This window comes from Nymphaea colorata, chromosome 9 (assembly GCF_008831285.2).
Source record: "Nymphaea colorata isolate Beijing-Zhang1983 chromosome 9, ASM883128v2, whole genome shotgun sequence".
Classification (NCBI taxonomy): domain Eukaryota; kingdom Viridiplantae; phylum Streptophyta; class Magnoliopsida; order Nymphaeales; family Nymphaeaceae; genus Nymphaea; species Nymphaea colorata.
Genome location: NC_045146.1, coordinates 20,059,922 through 20,082,952, shown reverse-complemented (window position 1 = coordinate 20,082,952; position 23,031 = coordinate 20,059,922). Strand labels below are relative to the sequence as shown.

Here is a 23,031-nt window from a genome sequence, read left to right as displayed (position 1 = left end):
ATGTATCTATATAGTTATCTCCATGTAGTTCGCCTTCCTTATGAATTATGCTGATTATTATGACCCTTTAAGGAGTGGGTAACCTGTTATATTGTTATCAATCTTTGACTAGTAGATCCTTTCTCGGTTTAGATGGGCTTATTGTTCTTTTAGCATGGCATCAGCTTTGAGATAAGTATGATGGGAAACCTCTATCTAGCCTGCAATATAACTTCATTGATGTCCTTAATTGAAGGGAAAAACCTGGCTCTGGAGTTGGAATACACCTGATAAATTACTGATGGTTAAACTAAAGCTTTTCTGTGTTTTTGATGGTTTACATGGACATTTTTTGCCTTTTTCTTAAATAGGTTGAAACTGTGGCACAGTTTGGTGTTGTCTTTCTTCTATTTGCTTTGGGCCTTGAGTTCTCTTTAACAAAGGTAGGTGAAAGATGATCAATGACTTGTTTGATGAGCCCCTTATATTTTACTCTACTTTGGTCCTGAAGCCGTGTCGTTAGATCAAATTCATTATAATGAATGGGAAATGATTCTGCTGCCTTTTTATGTAGTTAAAAGCCGTTGGTCCTGTTGCTATATTTGGTGGTCTGCTCCAGATTGTCATCTTCATGTGTGTGTGTGGCATGACTGCTTTGGTAAACATCAAGAATTATCTTCAGATCATCACTATGTTTGCAGTAGAAACTTCTATTGGTTACTTTTTCATGACATTTCTTTTCTTTTTAAACTGCTTGAATTAAAATTAATAAGGTCATTTGTGCAGTTATGCGGGGCAAAGATGTCTGACGGCATATTTGTTGGTGCTTTTCTGTCAATGTCATCAACAGCTGTGGTGATTTTTCATATCCTTCCTTTCCTAGATGGTGCAGCAGTTAACATTAGATCGTGTTTAGCTTTATCAGTGCACATTTCATGCATCTTAACTCATAGTACGTGATAAGTGAGTAGATCTGTTGCTTCATGTTAATGCTGAAGGTGAATAAGCGAAAAAAAAAAAGAAGAATGTGTGAGGTCCTGTTTTATATGCAATCAGAAGAAGGCAGCAGTAATCTGAAAATAACTAGCCTTAATTTGAAAAAAATATGGCTGACTGCTTTCCCTTGCTTTGCTGTAGTAAATAGAAAATGAGGCAAACTAGCCTGCTTTAATTTGATTCAACCAGGCTTTGTCTAAAAAGGAAGTGCAGTTAAGAACTTCATGTGCCATAAGCAGGAAAAAATGCAAGCAGAGTAGTAAAAGAATATCCCTTTGGAGTCTATGGTTTGGAAGAGAAGGAGAAAATGATAGAAAAGTCCTGTCTGAGAGCTAGCCAAAATGTCTTGGACCATAACTGACATCTCCTGAGCACCAAAGGTTAGGCTCTCAACAAATATGGTGATTGGACAGGTTTTGCTTAAAATGCTATTGACACACCTGATATGGTGTAGAATGTGCTTGTTCTTGTCTATGGTAGATGCAGCTTGCTCATGGCTATGCCTTCTACAGAAAATTCTTCATTTTTCCCTGCTATAGAACTTGCAGAAGGTATCTTTACTACATGGAAGAAATAGATGTGTTCAAGAGAATTGTATCGACCCTAATTTAAAGGAAATTGAAATCTACAAGTTGCCATCTGTGCTTTGGTAGTTTTTAATATATAAGAGCTTCTGTCATGAATATGTTATATCCTTGCTGTTAAGGGATATGAAACGGTCACGTGATATGGCAAGTGAGTGAGCACTTTTCTTGATGAATTGACTTATGTGTGTGACATGTTCCTGTTTTGAGGTATGGCTTGTCATTTATGATGTTCCTTCATCCACTGATGCAGAAGATGATCCTCTAACAAGTGCTGTGTAAGCGACCGAATCTGAAATTGCAAACTGTTTGACTTTTTTGGTCAGGTGCTTAAGTTTTTGGTGGAGGGTGGTTCTGCTAATGCTCTTCATGGTCAGGTTGCTATAGGAACACTTATTTTTCAGGTTAGCTTGAAGTTCATCATTCATTTATAGGTGGAAGGTTTTATGTACGTGTTGAGATTTTAGAGTTTCTCAATTTTACCTGTTAGTTTCTTCTTTGGGCCATTTTCAGGACTGTGTTGTTGGCCTATTATTTGCTCTGCTTCCAGTTTTAGGTGGCAATAGTGGCCTTGTTCAAGGGATCATGTCCATCGGAAAGCTGTAAGTGTTGTTAGTTGGTGCAGCTTTGGTTTTCTTGTCCCCTTTTACCTGTCTGATGACTTTCTTTACATATAATTCATTTTTATTGAACCAGCTAAATGGAGTTTGATTTTGTTAATATTATATAATTTTGGGCAATTGTTAGCCTTATGCATTATCTTGATTTTGCAAGTGATGGTCTTTGGTTGTTTCCTCAGGTTGCTCATGCTGTCCATTTTCCTGACTGCTGCATCTATATTGTGTTGGTCATTTCTTCCTCATTTCTTGAAGTTGATGAGTCAGTTGTCTTCGGAGGTTGTTATCACTCATTTTTTTAATTTGCTTCATGTTTTGTTTATTTTCTGGTGGCTGCATGGTGATGATTCAAGAGGTAACATGAGCATCTGAAAACTCCTATTAATGTGCATCTATATTGTGTGTCAGAAGTTCTGCTTTTTGCTGATGTGGCAAAAGATCCACACTTACGATCCTTATTTTATTTCTTTGCATTGAGAAAAGGTCGAATTTAAGATCGGAGGGAGAAGGGTTTGATCTTAAATCCACCGTTCTCAAATTCTGAGGATCTCAAGTCTGAGGCTATCAAATGCCCCTTTATGGAAAATGGCTAGGCAGGTTTCTATTGGTGAACTGTAGAAAAAGATTACGTAGATTAGCATGATTGAAGTGGAGAAGAGAAAATTTAAGCTCAAACAATTGAATTATGTACAACATTTTGGAAAGTTGAGAAAAGTTGATTATTGTTTGTTTTATTATCTAGAACAAAGTATGACGTGAAAAGCTTTTATTTTGAACATTTCTTGGTAAGTAGTGGTTGTCATTCTTCACCTGTACATGTGCCTTACTGGTTGATAAGTAAATCTTTGCAGCAGATTGGGTCATTTAAATATGATGTGAGATAGGTGTGTCCAATTCTCCTACCTTATGTTGTTTTCCGAAAGGAGGCAAACTGCAGGTGGCCACCACATATATGTGTTGTTTCTCTTCTTTCCTCCGGCATTTTAGGAGTAAAATCTCCAACCCGGCCTACATTTCTTGCCAGAGAGTTATTCGCTCCTCTAGGTTCATAGACAAACCTATACATGTTTATTTTATGTTTAAACCCCTCATTAGACTGAGGTTATCTGCAGCTATATATAATGAATATACTCTAGAATCCGAGATGTGAACATGATTTAGGATTAGTATGTAGGTTTTCCTCAGGATCATAACCACAATGCTTTCTGGTATGAATTCACATGTGGAAGCCTGAGTAAGGAATTAGATGTATGTAATTGGATAAATTAACTAAAAGCCAGTGCCAGTGATCTTTTTCCATGGATAATCACAGTTATGTTGAGATTTCATATTTCATAATATAAGCTAGAGTTGTTAATATGAGAATTGGGAATAATCATTTCATGAGAAAATAGAGTACGGGGCATATCAAATTGACCTGACTCTACATTTTTAAAATTTTTTATTTAAAAATGGGAAAGTAATATTTTCTTATTGTTTTTGGGCTAATATGCCGATTGGGCTGAATCTGCCAGTTTGTGAAAAAAAGCGATGTGTGAAACACCTAAGTGAGGGGCCGATATAATGTGAAGTGGTTGATAGGGGCAAATGCACCTGATGTTGACAAAAGAGGCGTAAGCAACATTTCCTTTGCTGATGATCAACTCGAATGTGCGCACATTGTATTTTGGAATTATATGGGTATGAAAAAAAAATGAACAGTGATAATTTGTAATGAACTGTAAATATGACAATGTTTTTTTCAACAGCTTGAGTTTGGCTTTTCTGAATCTACATTACATGGGTACACTTGCAGATGAGGGGTTTCACCTACAATGTTACTTGTTTGCGGGGGAATGTATTGAAGAAGTCTAACTGAAGCACCCATAGTTATTAAATCCTTTGATAATTTTAAGCAGAGGGTATTGAAAACTGTATTGTTTCTAAGAAAGATCAGTGTAACTGTACAGTTCTTCAAAGGAAAATATGTTTAGTGCTAGCATAAGGGCTAGCGTTGATGGCCATGAATTCAGTAAGCTAATTTAGTTGTTTATACTTATTTTCCTGGATCACATAGAGGTGAATTTTGTATATTTTGTGATACTTTCTTCAACAGAATAAAGGCTCTTCAACTCAAGTAGTTCAATCCATGAGATCAACTTCATGATGCACAAATTCAACTAGGAATATGTGTTCATCCAGAACCTAGGGATTAGGGAGAAGAATCTTAGTTGTGTTCACCGGTATGGCTTGACTAAACCTCCAGAAAGTGAGGACCTTGAAGGCTGGGTTTTCAGCCAGCCTGTAGTTGTTCTTTACTTTCTGCTTTAAGAATTAGTTACATACCGCTCTATGAGTTGCATTATTTAATTTTCTCATTTGTATTTGATGGTTGAGCTTCCTGAACAATTTTTATATTTTTCATTTGCAGACAAATGAGCTTTATCAGCTAACTTCTGTGGCCTTTTCCTTATTGTTAGCTTGGGTAAGCTGAAAATGACATGTTGGTCTTCACTAATACGTCTTAGGTTTTGTAAGTTTCATCTTGCTTATGAAAGTTTTTTATTAGTGGAACTATTATTTTATTATACACGTAGCCACAACGGGAAAATATCACATCACGATTTTATCATGATTTTTCATTTATTTTTTATTTCATTTTTTGTTTTTTTTTTAACTTTTGTTTCATTGTTTTGTTTCCTCTTGTTTTAGATATTTAACATGACCTTTTAAATGCAATACAATACCTATTAGTTTTTCATTCCTTGTATTTGTACCTAACCTTTTGATTTTTTTTTTTTTAAAACTTGGAGATTCCCACCCACCCCCCCAAAAAAAACAACTTTGCTAAAAATACCCAAGAAAAATCTTGCCAATCAAAACTCGAGAAAGATATTTTTGGCTATATACATGTCTATCTCAACTTTTTATGTTACTAGCATGGTTACAAATATCATTAACAGGTATTAAACGGCGATGTTTTTCTCGGATACTTTTCAGCAAAGTTGAAAATTTCGGAAAAAATTCGGCAATTTTTTTAGAAAGGAAAAAATCCTGAAAGTTAGAAAAAAGTAAAATAAATGGAAAAACTAACAAAAAACGTAAAAAATAACTTGATAAAATGATAAAAATGATGTTTCTTAATGATAGAAATGAGGACGAATAATGTAACTTAAGTGTTAACAATTAAAGCAAAAATAATGTAAAAATCATTAAAAACATGATAAAAAAGCAAAAGTAAATGCAAAGAAAGGGATATGTGATGGGTATTATATGACTAGTAGGCCTGGAAGAAAATGCAAGATTGGGAAGATCCAGTTGTTCCTTCCAGGATAGGAATAGTTGATACACTCAAATCCCAATTAATGACTTACACAAGGTTATTCCATTCAAGGGCATGGAATGGCATATAACTGAGTGAGGTAAACTCTTAAGATTATTGCCTAGAAGGACATCACCTTTATAGAAGTCACATAAAGTTGCCCTTCTACAAGGAGTTGCATTGATTCCATTGATTTGGTAGCTTATCATACACTTAATTTGCATTCTATTGGATCTTTCATCTCTCTCTCTCATCAAGTGATGGCTAGCGCAACCAATCGGGTTGGGTGACATGTTGTAGCCACGTCCTTAGTTTGATACTTGGAGGGTGCTACCTTGATGTTATTGAGGACTCATGTTGATCTTGAGATAAGGGGTGCCATGATGAGGCCAAGTGAACTGGTTTTCTCCTCCCTCGCCGTCCTTCTCCCCTCTTCTTCTCTTTCTCTCTCCCTCTCTCTTTTCGTAGTTGCAATTTTAGGTCCCATCCTGTTTCAATTGATCTTTTGGCTCCAATACAACAGTGAGCTCCCATGGAGAGCCTTAACTAAATAGCTGTGAGATATAGCTTGATAATCTTTATCTGAAACAATGGATTTTTAACACATGAAGCATTTTAAATAGCTGCATGGTCATCTCAAGAGATCCTTTTCAGGCCAGCCTAGCGAAAATAGCATAATTTGAATGCACAGGTTTTTGCTGCCAGTCTTGTTAAAACAAGCAAAAGAAACTCTTTCTGTCTTACTCAACCTAGTTGGTGAAGGCAACTTCTCTTTCAAATGAATATGAATGTAGAGCGTAGACTATCATGTAGTTCATTTTTCTGGTATTTAGATAACTATTACCCAGCACATACTGTTCATATCTTATTCTTTATTCTTCTGTATGATTCCAGTGCAGTGATAAACTTGGCCTCAGTCTTGAATTGGGGTCATTTGTTGCTGGTATTATGATATCAACCACAGATTTTGCTCACCACACATTAGTGCAGGTAAGAGCCTATTGCTGGTGGAAAGTACAGAACTGTTTTACCAGAATTGGTATGTCTTTTGTTTTACCAGGGTCCATATAGCAGACAATTTGGTCAATGTATTTTCTGGATTTTGTAGTTGACTGTTTCTGTCTTTGAAGTAATGGATCTTTTTGTGAAAATTTTAAGCTGTTTGATGTTATGTTTATTCCATGTTCTATTTCTTTATGATGGTTGTAACTTGTCTTATTTGGGGGAATTCATGGCTCCCATCTTGTATCTCTCTGATGGAGGCCAATGTTATTAAGGTGGTCTTATATTGCATCACAGAATTTAGTGTATAAATTCTAAAATATGTATTAGAAAATACAGAATGTGTTTTAAATCTTTACAACATGTATGAACTAGACCAAACATCCTTCTGAGTTGGTCGACTGATTGGTATAAACGAGGAATTATAACTTAATGGCTACTTTTTCTATTTGGTGGTCACAAAAAGATCCCATTTGTACTTGGTTCATTTACCTCTTGGCATCTTCATACGGTCTTTGTTTGTCCATTGGATAAGATGTTGTTTTTGCTACTGTTTTTAAGAATCTGCTAAAAGAAACTAACCATAGAATGTCCAAGCTAACCTTTATTTCAAGTCAGTGTCTCTCAGGTACTACACAGAATAACTGAAATCTCCATCTTGGCCACTAAGTCACTTAAGGTAGGAAATCCAATTTCTAGGAACAAAATTATGATCCTGATTCACATCCATGCGCATCATTCAATGTCTATTGACCTTGATTATTTCTTAATTTGAATTTTTTATGATGTGTGTATACACCGTCCATCCGCTGTGTCATTTCCTAAATCTTCTATAAATTTTGAAATGACTGGTTTCTGATTTCAACTCCTGATCTGGCAACTATGGGCTAGATTCTGTTTTGTTATTGGATGTTAAAGTGATCTGATTTTAAACCCATTAATAATAAGAGCTGGTTTTAGGGATTGATTTGACCTAGAGTCACTGATATTCAGCTGTTTCTCGGAAAGGCTTTTCAAAGTCATGGTATCCTTAATGTGATTTGTCTCATAATATCTCGGAATCTCTTAAAATCAAAATAAAAGAATATAGGAAAACCTATGAACTAATAGGTTTAGTAGTATTTTTCTTGCAAAAAAGAGTTCTTTAGAAACAAGAATGATCACATATATTCTATGTAAAATGAAACTTCTACAAGGTACGTTAATAACTATTGTGATATGGATATTTTGACGTATCATGATGCGTTTTTATTAACTATTTTCACCTAAACTTCCAATAGTATTGGGCTCCTAAAATGTTTGTTCATATTGGTAGCGATGATGTGGATCATTCACCTGGAGTTTGTTTTCCTTAAGGCTTTCAAAGTTCCGTTCTTGTGTGAAAGATCTCTAATAAAAGTTGAATATTTCAGCTTATGAAATTCTCATCCCAATGTTTGTATTTATATATGTATTATGTACATGCATGACAACCTGAGGGTGAGAGATTTCAATGTTTGTTACACATGCTTGAGCAATATGAGTTCACAAGTTTGGAAACATGTTTCTTGAACACAATCCTCTATTTAAAACACCTCTGATGGTTCTTGTATTGGTAGTTTTTGTCAAAAGGCAAAGTCTATGCAAGCTATTGAGATCTGGGTTCTTTGTCAAAGTTTCTTTTGTATATATCTTTTCATTTGCTCAATTTTGAATGCAAGTCAGCCTGCTCACCGACCTCTGTATTAACCTGCATTTCACTGCTACAAGAGCCTCTATATTGATTTTTGTTGTGCAGTTTGCATATAAATACCCAACTTTTTTCAAAAAATATATTATTGAGCAAGAAGTTTCTAGTTTATCTCTGTTTCCCTTAGAAATTAGAATAGGTAGTGTCATTCACACTTACTGTGTTTGGTTTGCAGGTGGAGCCCATCAGAAACCTATTTGCAGCACTTTTTCTTTCTAGCATTGGAATGCTTATACATGTCCAATTCTTGTGGAGCCATGTAGATATTTTGCTGGCATCTGTGATTCTTGTTATTATATTAAAAACAGTAGTGACTGCTATGGTGACCAAGGCCTTTGGCTATCCTATGAGATCTTCTTTCATGGTAATCAATTTTTTCTGTTATGATGTGGATTTGGTCAGAATTACTTGCCATTATCTCATTCTTGCTGACTTGGGTGCCACAGGTGGGTCTTTCTCTTGCACAAATTGGAGAATTTGCATTTGTGCTTTTGAGTCATGCTTCAAATCTTCATCTTGTTGAGGTACTCATATTTACAAGGCCTTAGCATTTTTTTTTATTTTCCTAGGAAAATGTAAGTTCTTCCTGTGTTCTAACTTCTATACAGCATTCTCTCCAATGATCCGTTAGATATATTGGAACTTTTTTGTAGACTTGAATTGTATTCTCAACTTCTAGAGGTGAGATCTTGCATAGTTGTCTTTAGCAAGAGTAACTTTTATGGATATCGAATCACTCATTAGAAAAAAAAGAACAAAAAAGATTTCTTTGAGAACTAGACCTGATTTTTTTTACCTTTGAAATATCTTAAGGTTTTATATCAAGTTCAATCAGATTGTCTTAGTGCCAGCTAACAATAAGAAATTCTTGTTGCTAACACCTACAGAAGCCCAGCTTCGGTGAGATAATCAGCATATCATTGCTTGTTTTAGGGTTAATCCATTTGCACTATATATGAGGTATATTGGGTTGGGTTGCCGATATAGGTAAAGTAGAAAACACTAGTTCTAAGGCAAATAGGTCTTATTAAGATGACTCCTGTTCCAACTGATCTGGGCCGACTCCTAACAACTAGTCCCCCTTACAAAAGCACCTTGTCCTCAAGGTGCAAATTCAAGGAAACATCTTTGGATTTGGTCGATGGGTTTCCAAGTGGCTGGTAGATGTGGGTTCCCAAGTGGCTGGTAGATCTTCATAGCTCAACCGCTCAATCAACCAGTCTGCCTTCTTTTTCCAATTGTTGTTGACTTTGCGTGTGCCCAATCTTATGTAAGGGGCTAGCTGATGACTCTCCAACAGAATTGGCACCATAGCTACCTCTTTTTTGTTGGCGAGTTTGTAGTAAGGCTTGAGTTTGAAAACATGAAATATTGGTGTATGAGGCTTCGATCTAATAACGCAACTCATAGGCTAGTGACCGAATTCGCTTCTTGATCTGGTAAGGACCCACAAAGCGAGGAGCTAGCTTGTGGTTCCATTTTGCTCTTGAATGAGTCAACCCATGAGGTGGCCTGCACAAGTACACCCAGTCCCCTCCACTGAACTACTGATCATGGTGTCTCCTGTTATAGTGAATTGCCTTTCAATTTCGAGCAGCAGCCAAATTTTGTTTAAGGTCCTGCAGCACAACATCTCTGCAGTGTAGTTGTGCATCCACCCTATCCTCTTTAGCAGTGCCCTGCTGATATTTGCATAGGTCTGGTGGAGGCTTGCCATACTCGGCCTCAAATGGTGATGTGCCTATAGATAAATGCCACCCTGTATTGTAGGCTAACTCGGCCCAAGATAAAAATCTGCTCACACTTTGGGAACTTAAGAAAAGGGAGTCTCTTCTTACGATAGAACAGGGCATGCCGTGGAGTCTCTCCAGTCTCCACTTAATCTTGGAATGCCTGTGGTACTGACCTTGCTATAAAAGGATGGGCCAATAGTATAAAATGTGTGTATTTGGAGAGCTTGCCCAGCACCACTAGGACAACAAATTTTCCTCTTGATTTAGAGAGAGCTTCAATGAAATCCATTGAAATATCTTCCCAGATTTGATTGAGAATAGGGAGCGGCTGTAGCAAGCCGACGAGTTTTCTGGTTTCATATTTGTTTTGCTGGCAGGTCTCACATTTTCTACTGTATTCCTTGATGGCTCATTTCATTTCTGGCCAATAGAATGTGGTATGTACTTGCTAGTAAGTTCCTTCGCTACCTTCATCTCCAGCTATCTTAGAGTTGTGGAAATAGTCCCATGAGCATTTGTGGTAGATTTGGTTTGGTTGGGATATAGATGCACCCTCTTTAGTATAAGTAGGGATCTCTCCACTCGTATAAAATGTGTGTATTTGCCTATTTGGAGAGCTTGTCCAGCACCACTAGGACAACAAATTTTCCTTTTGATTTAGGGAGAGCTTCAATGAAATCCATTGAAATATCTTCCCAGATTTGATTGGAAATAGGGCACGGCTGTAGCAAGCCGACGAGTTTTCTGGTTTCATATTTGTTTTGCTGGCAGGTCTCACATTTTCTAATGTATTCCTTGATGCCAGTACATAAAAGACTGAAGACAATCTTCTCTTCTCTTATCTGTCTTGCGGATCGCTGTCAACAGAGCAGTAGCCACACGTATGGGAAGACGATATAATCCATCAGAAGCTAAACCAATCCCAATCCTCTTCCCTGTCACCAAGTCCTGCAAAACACAACGATCGGCAGAGAATATAAGTTCACAATTCAATTCTTTAGTAAGTCTACTGACTGATAAGAGATTTAAAGGAAACTGGGGAACATGTAAAGCGCCCTGCACATGAAATTTGTCCAACAAGGACAGAGTGCCTTCGCCTGCCACACAGGTAGAGGAACCATCTGCAAGAGAAACACGTTCCCTTCCCGAGGACAACTTATACTCATGAAACAATTTTGGATTACCTGTCATGTGATGAGTAGCACCACTATCGACAATCCATTCCCCCACAGAAGAGTTACCTTGATTGCCAATAGCTGCAAGAGCATGATTAGCTGTAGTTCCCTCTGAGGTCTCAGTCTTGTTGACATCGAGCCTGCCCAAATAAGCCCTTAGTTCACGAAGCTGGTCAGCAGAAATGGAGACTTTTTCTCCACTAGAGGCTTGCACCTCAGACACGGGCGTTCTCCCAGTCAAAGATCTCCCTCTGTTCCCCTTCTTTTCTGGATGAAGATCCCAGCAATAATCCACAGTGTGACCTGTCTTCTTGCAGTGAGTGCACCGGCGAAGAGACCTAGATGGGCCGCCAGGACCACGACTCACGAGAGCAGATCTCTCGTTATAGGGCACAAATTCCCTCTTCCCTTCTTTTGTAACAAGCCTTCTCTGTTCTTCCGCTTCAACACAGGAGTACACATCTTCAATACTGGACACCTCCCCTGAATTCAAAATCTGACTTCGAACACCTTCAAACTCATCATTTAAACCTGCTAAAAATAGGAACACCCTGTTTTCCCATTCATGAGCAACATAGAGCGCCTGATCATGGGGACAATGCCAAGGAATATCAGAATGATAGTCAAGCTCTTCCCACTTGGCTTTCAAAGCCCCATAGTACTCTGCAACAGACGAGGTCCCTTGTCGAATGCCATAGACTGTCTTCATTACTTGGTAAGTACGAATTGCGGTCTTCTTTTGGCCATACATTTGCTCGAGGACCACCCACATGTCTCTAGCAGTCTTCTTCCGAAGGATAAGGGGCTGAATATCGGCGGAAACGGAATTGACAATCCAAGTTTTCACTTGATTATCCTCAAGAAACCAAGTATGCCACACATCACTTGTTCTTGCTGGTTCGGGGTTGCTCCCATCAATATAGGCCATGCGACCACGGCCAGCAATCCCCATGGTCATAGCAGGCGACCACGAGAAATAATTATCCTTGGTGAGGCGAAGAGTGATGACCTGCATGGGAACATTCTCAGTTCTAAAAGCCCCTATTTCAGTGGGATTGGTGTTGACGGTTGACGAGGAAGAGGCTGCCATAATCACAGACCAGTAGGCAGCAAGGGCAGCAAGAAGCAATCACACGATACAACACCAAAAAACGGACAGAGAGCAGGAAACGGAACCAGGCAAAGCGGCGCGGCGCTGGGCGGGAACAGACCAGGCAGTCGGCGCGGCGCTGGGCGGAAACAGACCAGGCAGAGCGGCACGGCGCCGGAAAAGGACACGGCGTTGGGCGGAAAAAGACCGCCGCTGGACAGGTCGTCGTTTGGGCAGGCCGGCGCTGGGCGGAAACAGACCAGGAAGTGGCTGAACGGGAACGCCGCTGGGCAGGGCGTCGCTGGGCGGAAGTAGCGGCGCTAATCAGGGCGTCGCTGGGCCGGTTGTCGCTAGGCGGAGACGGCGGAATCCTGAGCGGCGTTGATCAGGGCGGCGCTGGGCGGAGACGGCGGCGGGACGACAGACGACGCTCGGGCACGAGCGTCGGGCACGGGCGAGACGATGAACAGTGCCGGGCGATTCTCCTCTAACACGGGCAAAAGACAACCAGAAACGCCGGAACTTCACGGCTCTGATACCATGTAGAGATACGAACAAGAAGAAGAGGAAGAGAAGCAATGATCACGATGTAACGTGGAAAACCCTCAACACGAGGGAGAAAAAACCACGAATGAGGAGGAGTTGGTGCCCACTAGCAGCCAGACTCTCTCTCTCTTAAGATTATCATTAACTCTTAAGGATTAGGGTTACATGACTTAAGTAGAGCCCAAAACGGGCTACAAGGCGGGTCGGGTATGGATCCGGACCCGAAACCCACAATCTATCAACACCTTTCAATTTCGAGCAGCAGCCAAATTTTGTTTAAGGTCCTGCAGCACAACATCTCTGCAGTGTAGTTGTGCATCCACCCTATCCTCTTTAGCAGTGCCCTGCTGATATTTGCATAGGTCTGGTGGAGGCTTGCCATACACGGCCTCAAATGGTGATGTGCCTATAGATAAATGCCACCCTGTATTGTAGGCTAACTCGGCCCAAGATAAAAATCTGCTCACACTTTGGGAACTTAAGAAAAGGGAGTCTCTTCTTACGATAGAACAGGGCATGCCGTGGAGTCTCTCCAGTCTCCACTTAATCTTGGAATGCCTGTGGTACTGACCTTGCTATAAAAGGATGGGCCAATAGTATAAAATGTGTGTATTTGGAGAGCTCGCCCAGCACCACTAGGACAACAAATTTTCCTCTTGATTTAGAGAGAGCTTCAATGAAATCCATTGAAATATCTTCCCAGATTTGATTGAGAATAGGGAGCGGCTGTAGCAAGCCGACGAGTTTTCTGGTTTCATATTTGTTTTGCTGGCAGGTCTCACATTTTCTACTGTATTCCTTGATGGTTCATTTCATTTCTGGCCAATAGAATGTGGTATGTACCTGCTAGTAAGTTCCTTCGCTACCTTCATCTCCAGCTATCTTAGAGTTGTGGAAATAGTCCCATGAGCATTTGTGGTAGATTTGGTTTGGTTGGGATATAGATGCACCCTCTTTAGTATAAGTAGGGATCTCTCCACTCGTATAAAATGTGTGTATTTGCCTATTTGGAGAGCTTGTCCAGCACCACTAGGACAACAAATTTTCCTCTTGATTTAGGGAGAGCTTCAATGAAATCCATTGAAATATCTTCCCAGATTTGATTGGAAATAGGGCACGGCTGTAGCAAGCCGACGAGTTTTCTGGTTTCATATTTGTTTTGCTGGCAGGTCTCACATTTTCTAATGTATTCCTTGATGGCTCATTTCATTTCTGGCCAATAGAATGTGGCATGTACCTGCTAGTAAGTTCCTTCGCTACCTTCATGTCCGGCTATCTTAGAGTTGTGGAAATAGTCCCATGAGCATTTGTGGTAGATTTGGTTTGGTTGGGATATAGATATACCCTCTGTAGTATAAGGAGGGATCTCTCCACTCGTACCCATGGCATGTCATTGGACTGAGTTGGAGCTTCTTCTTGATCTGCTGCACTGGGACTGCAAGTTGGTGGGCTTGCTTAATCTGATCCCATAATGGTGATAAGGGAGCCTTCTCCTTGGTCCCAGTTTTGTGAAAGGCCATCAGCTGCTACATTTTCCTTGCCTTTCCTGAACTGTACTTCAAAATTGAAGGCCATCAGTTTATAACTCCACTTTTGTAGTGTTAGGGAGAGCGCTTGTTGCTGTAAGCAGTACTGGATGCTGTGATGATCAGTCAAGACTATGAATTTCTAGGTAATTGCTTCCATATGAGTACTGCCAAGGCGCCAAGACTATCTCCATCAACTCCCATTGGTAAGCAGACCTGTTTCAAAATGAAAGGTCAAGAGGTAAAGAAGGCTATCTGGTGCTGTTTTTGGCTTAGGACAGCTCCCACCCATTAATCCGAGTTGTCCGATTCCACCATGAATGGAATTCTAAAATTTGGCATGCTCAAAACCAGAGGAGAGGTAATGGCCTATTTCAACGCATTAAAGGCACCTTCCACTTTTGGATTCGAGCTGAATTTGTCTCATTTGAGGAGCTTGGTGAGAGGTGCAGTATGAGCCAAATCATTGCGAACTTGCGATAGTATCCTGCAAGTCCTAGAAATAACTGCAGCTCCTTACTGGACTGCGGCTGCTTCCATTGTCGCTCAACTGCGACTTTTTCTTCCATCATCTGCACCTTGTCTTTACTGATGACAAGGTTGACAGGACCATTCGTAGATGCTCGAGATGGGAGTCTTCAGTTGCACTAAACACCAAATGTCATGCAAAAATACCAGAATGAACCTGCAAAGGTATGGCCTAAAGACGTCTTTCATCAATGACTGAAATGTAGTTGGGGCATTGGTTAGCCTGAACGGCATGGCTTTAAATTCGTACTGGCCATTATGCGTGTGTAAGGCCATCTTCAGGATGTTTTTCTTACGACTCTAATCTGGTGGTACCCCACTCGTATGCCCAGTTTGGAGAAAAAAGCAGCTCCATGTAGTTCATCTAGAAGGTCTTCAATCACTGGTGTTACCAGTCCTTCACAATATTGGCGTTCAATGCCCTAGTCGATGTAAAAGCGCCAGCTCCCTTCCTTTTTCTTGACTAGTAGGGCTGTTGACGCAAATGGGTTGTGGGTAGGTTGTATGATGCACTCCACTAACATCTCTTGCACTAAGGTTTCCAATGCTTCATATTGTCGCTGGCCACATCTGTAGGGTCGCCTCTTCACCGCTTCCTCCCCCTGTTGCAGCTTTATATGGTGATCACACTTGTGCTATGGAGGAAGCGCGTTCGACAACTCAGACACCTTTTTCAATTCAGTTAACAAGGCTGACAACTTCTCCTTGCTAAGGTCAACCTTGCTGCATCAGTGGTGTCTCTATCTCTGCAGCTTGCTCTATTGACAACAACAACACAAAATAGGCTGCTGGGTTCTTTAACATCTTCACCACTATATCTTCTTCGCTTTGTTTCGGTGGGGCTGCTTTCATCTAGGCCTGGGCATCGGGCCGGGCCGGGTCGGGTCGGCCCGTTTAATGAACGCCGTTAACAACCCGCATTTGGATCGGGTCGGCCCGCTACCCGGCCCGACTATTAACGGGCCGGGCCAGGTACAGGGCCTAGTCAATCAAATTCAAGGCCCGGCCCAGCCCGTTTTTTAACAAATGAAGCCTCAAGCCTATAGTTCCCCGAGCTAAAAATCAAGCAAAACTTCAACAGAAGTCAGAAAGCACAACACTCTTTCAACGAATAACCTTCCACATCTCAGTAGAAAACACAACACCTTCAACGAATAACCTTCCCAGACCTAAGCACGACAAAGAATATCACAGCAAGAACTCAGCTACACTGCCTCCTAGCTTGATTCTGCCTCTTTCCTGCACATATCCAAACGTCTTAGACAGGACCTCACCAAAAAACTAGGGAATGTTGCCAAAATCCACGCTCGAGATAGCGGAAGCCTTAGGAAATGATACATTTACTCTTGCTCAGGGAAACCTCATGGTTTTGCGCTTCTGGATTCCGCTCCCGTTCCCAATGCAATAAGCGAGAATCTGAGCGCTCTTCTGCCCAAAAGAATGCGAGAATCTACGGATGTGGTGGATGTTTCGTCCCTTTAAACAACTGAGGAGGAGGCGCAGAGGCAGAGGCAGAGGAGCGAACGAGTTTCAGCTCAAAGAGTAGCAGTTTCGCACAACCCTCTTTCCCCTTCCAATGAAAAAAGAAACGGCAAAAGGAACCCTAAACATTTTCATTTTGAGTTATCGACTTAACCGGGCGCCAGCGGGCCAAGTCAAGTAACCTGGACCCGGCCCGTTATGATGTCAGGCCGGGCCGGGCACTACGGTCGAAAGCCCGACAACATGAAGTTTGTACCCGGACCCGGGTACAACCAGTGTCTACCAGCACGCTCACTGCTTGCCCTCATAGATGTCCTTCCATTCTCATGAGCTGCGGCACTTCATCCTTGCTGAAGCCTGTAAGGATATCTTTGGTTGCAGCTCTCCATTCGCATCTGGTGGCTATCGTCGACAACAGGCTCCTCCTCTTTAGGTAGTGGTTTGTACCTCTGTCACCTGGGTGCTTCCAGTTTGTGCCCGCACCCGACGCATTTCGGGTGCGGGTGCGGGCGCAGGTGCGCACCCAAAAGGTCAAACGCGAGTCAGGTGTGGTCAGCCGCACCTGACTGAATTCGTCCATTTTTGGACGCGCACCCGGCTCGCGTCAAACATGAGTCGGGTGTAGTCAAACCAAACCTGCCCTTTTTCGTCCACTTTTTGGGTGTTTTAATTTTTACATGATGTTAAGTTTAGCTAGGGCACGAGTTCTCTCCCTCTCACGCTCAGCTTCTCTTCTCTGATTCTCTCCCTCTCGGCCTTTCTCTGCTCCGGTGCTGATTCTCTCCCTCTCGGCCTCTCTCTGCGGTGCCGCTCCTTCTCTTTGCAGCCTGCGCTACTCCGGCCTTCGGGTGCTCCCTCTCTCTGCGCTGCGTTCGGATTTGGGTAAACTCTCTCTCTGCGCTGCTCCCTTCTCTCTACGCTGCTCCCTCTCTCTGCGCTCCTACTGCAACTCCAGTTGAACCCTGCATTCAATATGTAAGCAGGCTCTTGAATCGATGCACATGGGAAGAGACGGTGGTGGGGAGGCGAACTTGGGGAGAAAACAGAGGGAAGTAGGATTTGGCCATGGACGAAGGGGAAGAGAGGGGAGGGGAAAGAAGGGGAAACGGGCGTCGGTGGAAGAGGAGACGAAGGGAAAGACGGTGAAAGATGGGAAACTTCCCTCTCGTACATTAGAAGTTTAGAACCACCACCTCGTTGCCATTATCAATACCAAAATCACGATTTTGGGTTCCAATTTACTACCTCTGTTATCAAATAGGCAGCACCGTTGAGCATTGCTTTTTATTGTTACAGTCATGACTAACACTAACAACATTTGCTTGAGATTGCACTTTGGTGTCTAATTTGTTTTTTTAAATTGCTTATAAGTTATAGGTTTGCATCACAGAGATAATACCTTTTGCTTATAGGTTTTCATCACAGAGATAATATCTTTCTTATCTAATCTGACTTGTTTGAGGAGGCCTTTGCTTTTAATGATTTTATCAATGATCAGTTTAATAATTTTGTGGTTTATATTATTATATTTAAAAAACAATAAAATACTCTCACCGCACCGCCGCACCTAAATTTTTTGAGATGTGCCGCACCGGCACCAGCACCCGCACCCGCACCAGCACCCTGCACTCAGGTGACATAGGTTTGTACTTTGTTCCCTTCTTCATTCAAGTACATGTGAGTTTCTGGTAAGCATGTCCTGACGTCCATGGTTGATCAAAGTGGAAGTATATCCCATGCCTCATTTCTCCTTGATCTGCTCCAATGTGAGGCGCTAAACCACCTGTTTGGCTGGCGAACTAATCTTAGTTCCCCCAACTGCCATGGCAGGAGTTTTTGAGCATGTTGCAGCCATTCTAGGACTCCTCTCGCCATTGCAGCTCCTCCCTACATTGCTCAGCTTCATGTTCTTTTCTTCAACCGTCCTTGCCATTTCAAAACAATCAGATAGGTTGCATGGGCGGACTGCTTGCACTTCAATTTGTATTCGTTCCTTGAGTCCTCACATGAAATGCCCTATTAAGGCTTCCACCGCCTAGCCCTTCACCACATTATTGAAGTCTTCAAACTGCTCTTGATACCACCACAACTGTTCCCTGTTGTTTGATCTTGGATAACTCGTCATTGTAGTCAAGATCTGATAGCCCAAACCGAGCCTTCATCGCTTCCACCAAGGCTTCCCAACTCGGCTTCCTATGCTGCATTTACAACTACATGTACAAGTGAATTGCTGGTCCTTCAAAATTCATGGCAGCGTGGCTCACCTTCGCACTATATAGGAGACACTGGGTTGGGTTTATTACATACTTGGTTCATCACCTGACCCACCTTACTGGTTCAGTTCTACAGGGCACTGGCAGAAGTCATGAGGGACCCAATACAAAAAAAGTAGAAAATACTAGTTCTAAGGCAAACAGTCCTTATTAAGATGACTCCAGGTCCAACTGATCTGGGTCGACTCCCAACAGATTGCCCTAACATTGTGTCATAATAATGTTTGGCAGTAATTAAATTTTTTTTATATCCTTGACTTTTGGTGGTTGCTAGCTTTCGTTCTAAAAGGTATGGATTTGAAATGCATCCATTTCGTGCTTTAAGAAGTGCAGCTATCAAGTGCATTGTGATCTTTCCTTACCGTCAGTTACTTTTTCTGGTGTTCTAATGTGCAGGGGAAGATATATCTTCTTCTTTTGGGAACAACAGCCCTCAGCCTGGTAATCTTTCTTGACCCTCCTATGAGTTGGGACTTAGTCGTCTGATGTTGCATGTGCAAAACCTTCACAAAGTACCTGCTTGATCTGCCACTGTACTGCTGATGGTACACCAACTGGGAAATGTGGTCTTGTGGTTTTACATATTCACCAGGTCACCCAGCAGTATCTGATATGCGGTCCTGAATAATTTTTTGGATAAATGTTCAGGTCACAACCCCTCTTATGTTCAAACTAATTCCCATATTGATGCATCTGGGAGTACTCATGCGTTGGTTTCCTTCAGAAAGCACACAGAGAGGTGAGGTTGGTTTGGAACTTGCTAGCATTTGTGCAAACAAATAGCCCCTTCTAGTTAGTACCTAAAGTGTAATGGATTCAACTGTTTTCATGTCATCGTGTATTTTAAGCATGAAGAGTGAACAGTCCAAATGTATAGTCAATCTTCATAAGTCATCTGTACATATTATCAGTTTTTAGTCTCAGGTACATTGTTATTTTTTCAAGGAGAGAAATTAAGACAGGAATTGAATTTTTCTTTTTGCCCTTGTGACCCTGGCATTAAGTTAGCATGATGTTCCCAATTTCACTATTTAAAGCTTCTACATGTATGAAATGACAGTGTCTCTTTGATGCAGGAGAGAGCTTCCATGATTGAAGCACACAACAGAAAGTTGTGACCAAGATATGGATCGTTTTGCTAGCTGCATTGGGTCGCTGTACTCGGTTTCCTCAGCAGCGTCTACCCTTGAAGCGTATGATGGGCTGTCGTTTTGCTAATCCCATTCGTGGTCTTCTAATTTCCGACCCAGTGTTTAAATAATCATTCAGATGCTCATTATAGCTGAACCCGATAGCTCCTCGTACCAAATTGTCTATCCGAGCATCAATTCAGGAAATTCTCTGTACAGTGCCCTATAGTCGATGGTTGCAGGTGAACAAAAACATCAACTGAATTGATAGGTTTTCTGAATTCAACACGAATTCTTTTCTTCATGTGTCTTCAGTGAACAAGTGGAAATACGTCTTGACGCATCGGACTTGCTAGTCCTCCATGGTTTCTTCTCATTCGGAGATCTGTACAAAGTTTGAGTTCGAAGCAGTTTGATTTCATCAAGCTTCCAATTGCATGTATTGAAGGCGTAAAATGGTCATGCTTTAATATTCGAAACGGCAATCTATTAGCGTGAACAAAAGTATTGAGAAGGCTATTTTAAATATCATTCGCAAATGTTATTATGCGATATCTAGCAGGGTGTGTACCCCTCATAGTAGCATAGCCAGGGTGCGCATACTATCAACAAGGTTTTCATGGTTCTTACATTTTAACACACCTAGCACGATTGTAAGCTGAAAGGAGTGTCCGTGTATTCATAATTGCTCACCAAATGTTTCTAAAGAACCTACGGTTGCGGCTCATCTTGTATAGTTGCTGTTCTGCCGTTGAGTCTTGCCACTAACAGCTGTCGGATTTGGCTGGCGTCTTCTCCATTGCTAACCTCTCCGTTCCTGCTCGCCCTTTGCCCCCTTGGTGCTCAGTCTTTGGCTCTTTATTTGGCAATCAATACCTGACAGCTGTTGGTCGTAGGTTAAGTCCGAGTCTAACTACTGGGTCATTTGAGCTTCGGGGTGGTGCACTGCTCCCGCTATTGACTAGCCTTCTCTCTCTCTCTCTCTGGAAATGATGAAACAGCGACCTGGTTTCGTTTCAGTCTGTTTTGCCCTTCCCCAACCCAAGTGACATTGGACCTGCGTCGACTTTATGGTTCCGACTCTATTGAGGTGTTCATGAAAGCCCAGTTCCTTTTTCCTAACTTCGTCTTTTTACTTAGTTTTTGTGGGGGAAAAAAAAAGAAATGACAATATGCAAGGAAAGGAATTCTTGATCGATTCCATTGCATACTAAATAGAATTATATGGCACTATTAGATCATAAATTTCTCTTTTTTCCATATAATCACACGATATGTTGAGCAACCGTGAGCTTTGCAGGAGACTTGGTCGTCCGTTAAGAAATTGGTTAATTGTTTTACGTTTACTATGCACGCAAAGAAATTGATCGTGCTTGCAGCGGGTGTCTTTAGGACCTTTGGACAGTCCCATCTGCAGAATGATGGCCTTACAACTTACAAGGATCTACGTCTTGAAGTTCCCTTAGCAAGCGGTTGATGGGCTGAAACCAAAAAGAAGCTGCTTCTGCAGTCACTGTATAGCAGGTAAAATTTTTGAACTAAAATAATTATAGTTTTTCTGGGAAGAAAACGGTGGAAATCGTACATTTTTTTATTAAACCAAAAAAAAAATCTTGAGATCCTTTTCCAGTATTGTTATGGTGTATGGTGAAGAACCTGAATGAAAAAGCTTTCACGCCCATCAAACGCCAACTTATGAAAAACTTGACATTTAGATTTGCCCGATAGACGCTTAATTTCTTTCACGTTTTAAGGGCCGGACAATGGAGTCCAACACCTTCCACTCTCTGTGCCGTAGATATGTAGGAAAACATAAAGCAATAATAAAAAAGAGCTCAAAGAATTAAGGTGGAGCACATTTTCTTTACCCAGGAAAGGCCGTTGGCCTTGAAATCCATAAAACAGGTCCCTCACATTTATGAGGGTTCTCTACAATGATTTCTAAACATTGCTCCTAAATAATAAGAGATGTTACATTTGAGATTTTTCTTTTTTTGTTTATTTGATGACTATGGCATCTCTTCTTTTGAAAACTGTCTTAATCTTCGTCGGTAGGAATGTCTCTACCTTGATCAAGGCTGCTGCATGGAAGTCATCTTTATCCATAATGCATGACCGTCTTTCAAAGTACTCATCTTTGTGTACAGGGTTATTTGTAAGGAAGGAGCCATCCTAAAAAAACCAAGAAAGGCACCTGGTCTTTGAACACAGAAGAGAGCGGTATGTGGTTAGATGTAAGGCGATCTTACATGTAAACGCGGGATCTGTTGTCGGTCCCTCGTCCGTGGGGTAGATTTACGTTTCGTTAGACAGTGGATCGTTCTAAGATGGAGGCTATAAAAAAAATAGTTGAACTTTAAACTGTATTTCCTTCCTGCAGCTTGGCGGGGTTTTTCCCCTTCTACGGAAGTGGCCTAGTTGGTCTGGTGCTGCTTCTTTACATTCGGTGTCATTCGTCTCCTCTGCGCATACAAGTAGGAGTGCTTGCTTGAAGAGGTCGACCAAATAAAAGAGGGCATTTTCTTTTCGGAGGCTGCGAGCAGGGGGGGGACGATTGTGTGCTTCTCTCTCCCAAAAGATCGATCAATTTTGTTTAAAGCTCCAGATGTTTGTTTGAAATGAGAAGATAATGCACTTTGGGTTCATTTGAAATCTGCACCACAACAATGTCTTGTATGTGCATCGACCGTGGAGAAAACATAAAAAATAAATACGAGAGAACGTGAATAGCGAAGTTTGTAACAATGAACGCCGGATGAAGTGCCGTGGCTTCTCCCCATGTTTTTATTTGAGTTGCCGTCTGAGGGAACGGCATCTAAACTCAGCGCAAGTGGGATTCTCATGGTTCGTCTGGTCCCCATCCTATCGGACTCATTTTCCTCGAATTCTTTTTCCTTTCTCTTTTGTGATTTTAATTACAGACTCACGTTTCCCCAAGCGAATGGTCCCCATCCCACTTGAATGTATTTTACCGTTTCCTCTTCCCCTAAAGAACGAAAGGGATAACCGGTTTCTGAGGGCCGCAGAACAAAAGAATGCCACAAGGCTCTTTGGGGTGTCTCGGTCTGATTAGAAGAAAGAATAGTAATATATTTATCTAGATAGATTCATAGAATACTGCATTCTAGTCATGTAGTAATATTACCAAACACCCACAATTAAGATGGCTTGAAGTAATAACCAGGGATCAAACATTGTCTGATGCCTTCTTTCTGTCGCCTGGCACAGCGTCTACTATATACGTATACGGACAAGATGATGAAGGACCACCTGGCTCACACGCTTTATGAACGCCGACAAATTTGTTGAAACCAATGGACATCAGTCATTCGATTGTGGA

The 23,031-nt window shown here is 41.3% G+C and overlaps 1 protein-coding gene across 3 annotated transcripts in view; it reads left to right on the top strand.

Annotated features, from left to right (window-relative positions):
• LOC116260092 (K(+) efflux antiporter 5) overlaps positions 1-19,995 on the top strand; it is a 28,713-nt gene extending 8,718 nt beyond the window's left edge. Inside the window, exons 8-20 of one of the 3 annotated variants that reach the window (XR_004174026.2) lie at positions 351-422; positions 554-637; positions 766-834; positions 1,886-1,963; positions 2,073-2,161; positions 2,359-2,455; positions 4,587-4,640; positions 6,372-6,467; positions 8,384-8,572; positions 8,655-8,732; positions 18,958-19,106; positions 19,210-19,300; positions 19,638-19,995. Coding sequence is in view for 2 of the 3 variants with exons in the window: in XM_031638181.2 (XP_031494041.1) it covers positions 351-422; positions 554-637; positions 766-834; positions 1,886-1,963; positions 2,073-2,161; positions 2,359-2,455; positions 4,587-4,640; positions 6,372-6,467; positions 8,384-8,572; positions 8,655-8,732; positions 18,958-19,002; positions 19,210-19,300; positions 19,638-19,657 (1,062 nt within the window). In the remaining variant the exon portion in view is untranslated. The remainder of the gene's footprint in view (positions 1-350; positions 423-553; positions 638-765; positions 835-1,885; positions 1,964-2,072; positions 2,162-2,358; positions 2,456-4,586; positions 4,641-6,371; positions 6,468-8,383; positions 8,573-8,654; positions 8,733-18,957; positions 19,107-19,209; positions 19,301-19,637) is intronic. The other 2 variants (XM_031638181.2, XM_031638183.2) reach the window with 2 other exon arrangements.
• Positions 19,996-23,031: the final 3,036 nt, after the last annotated feature.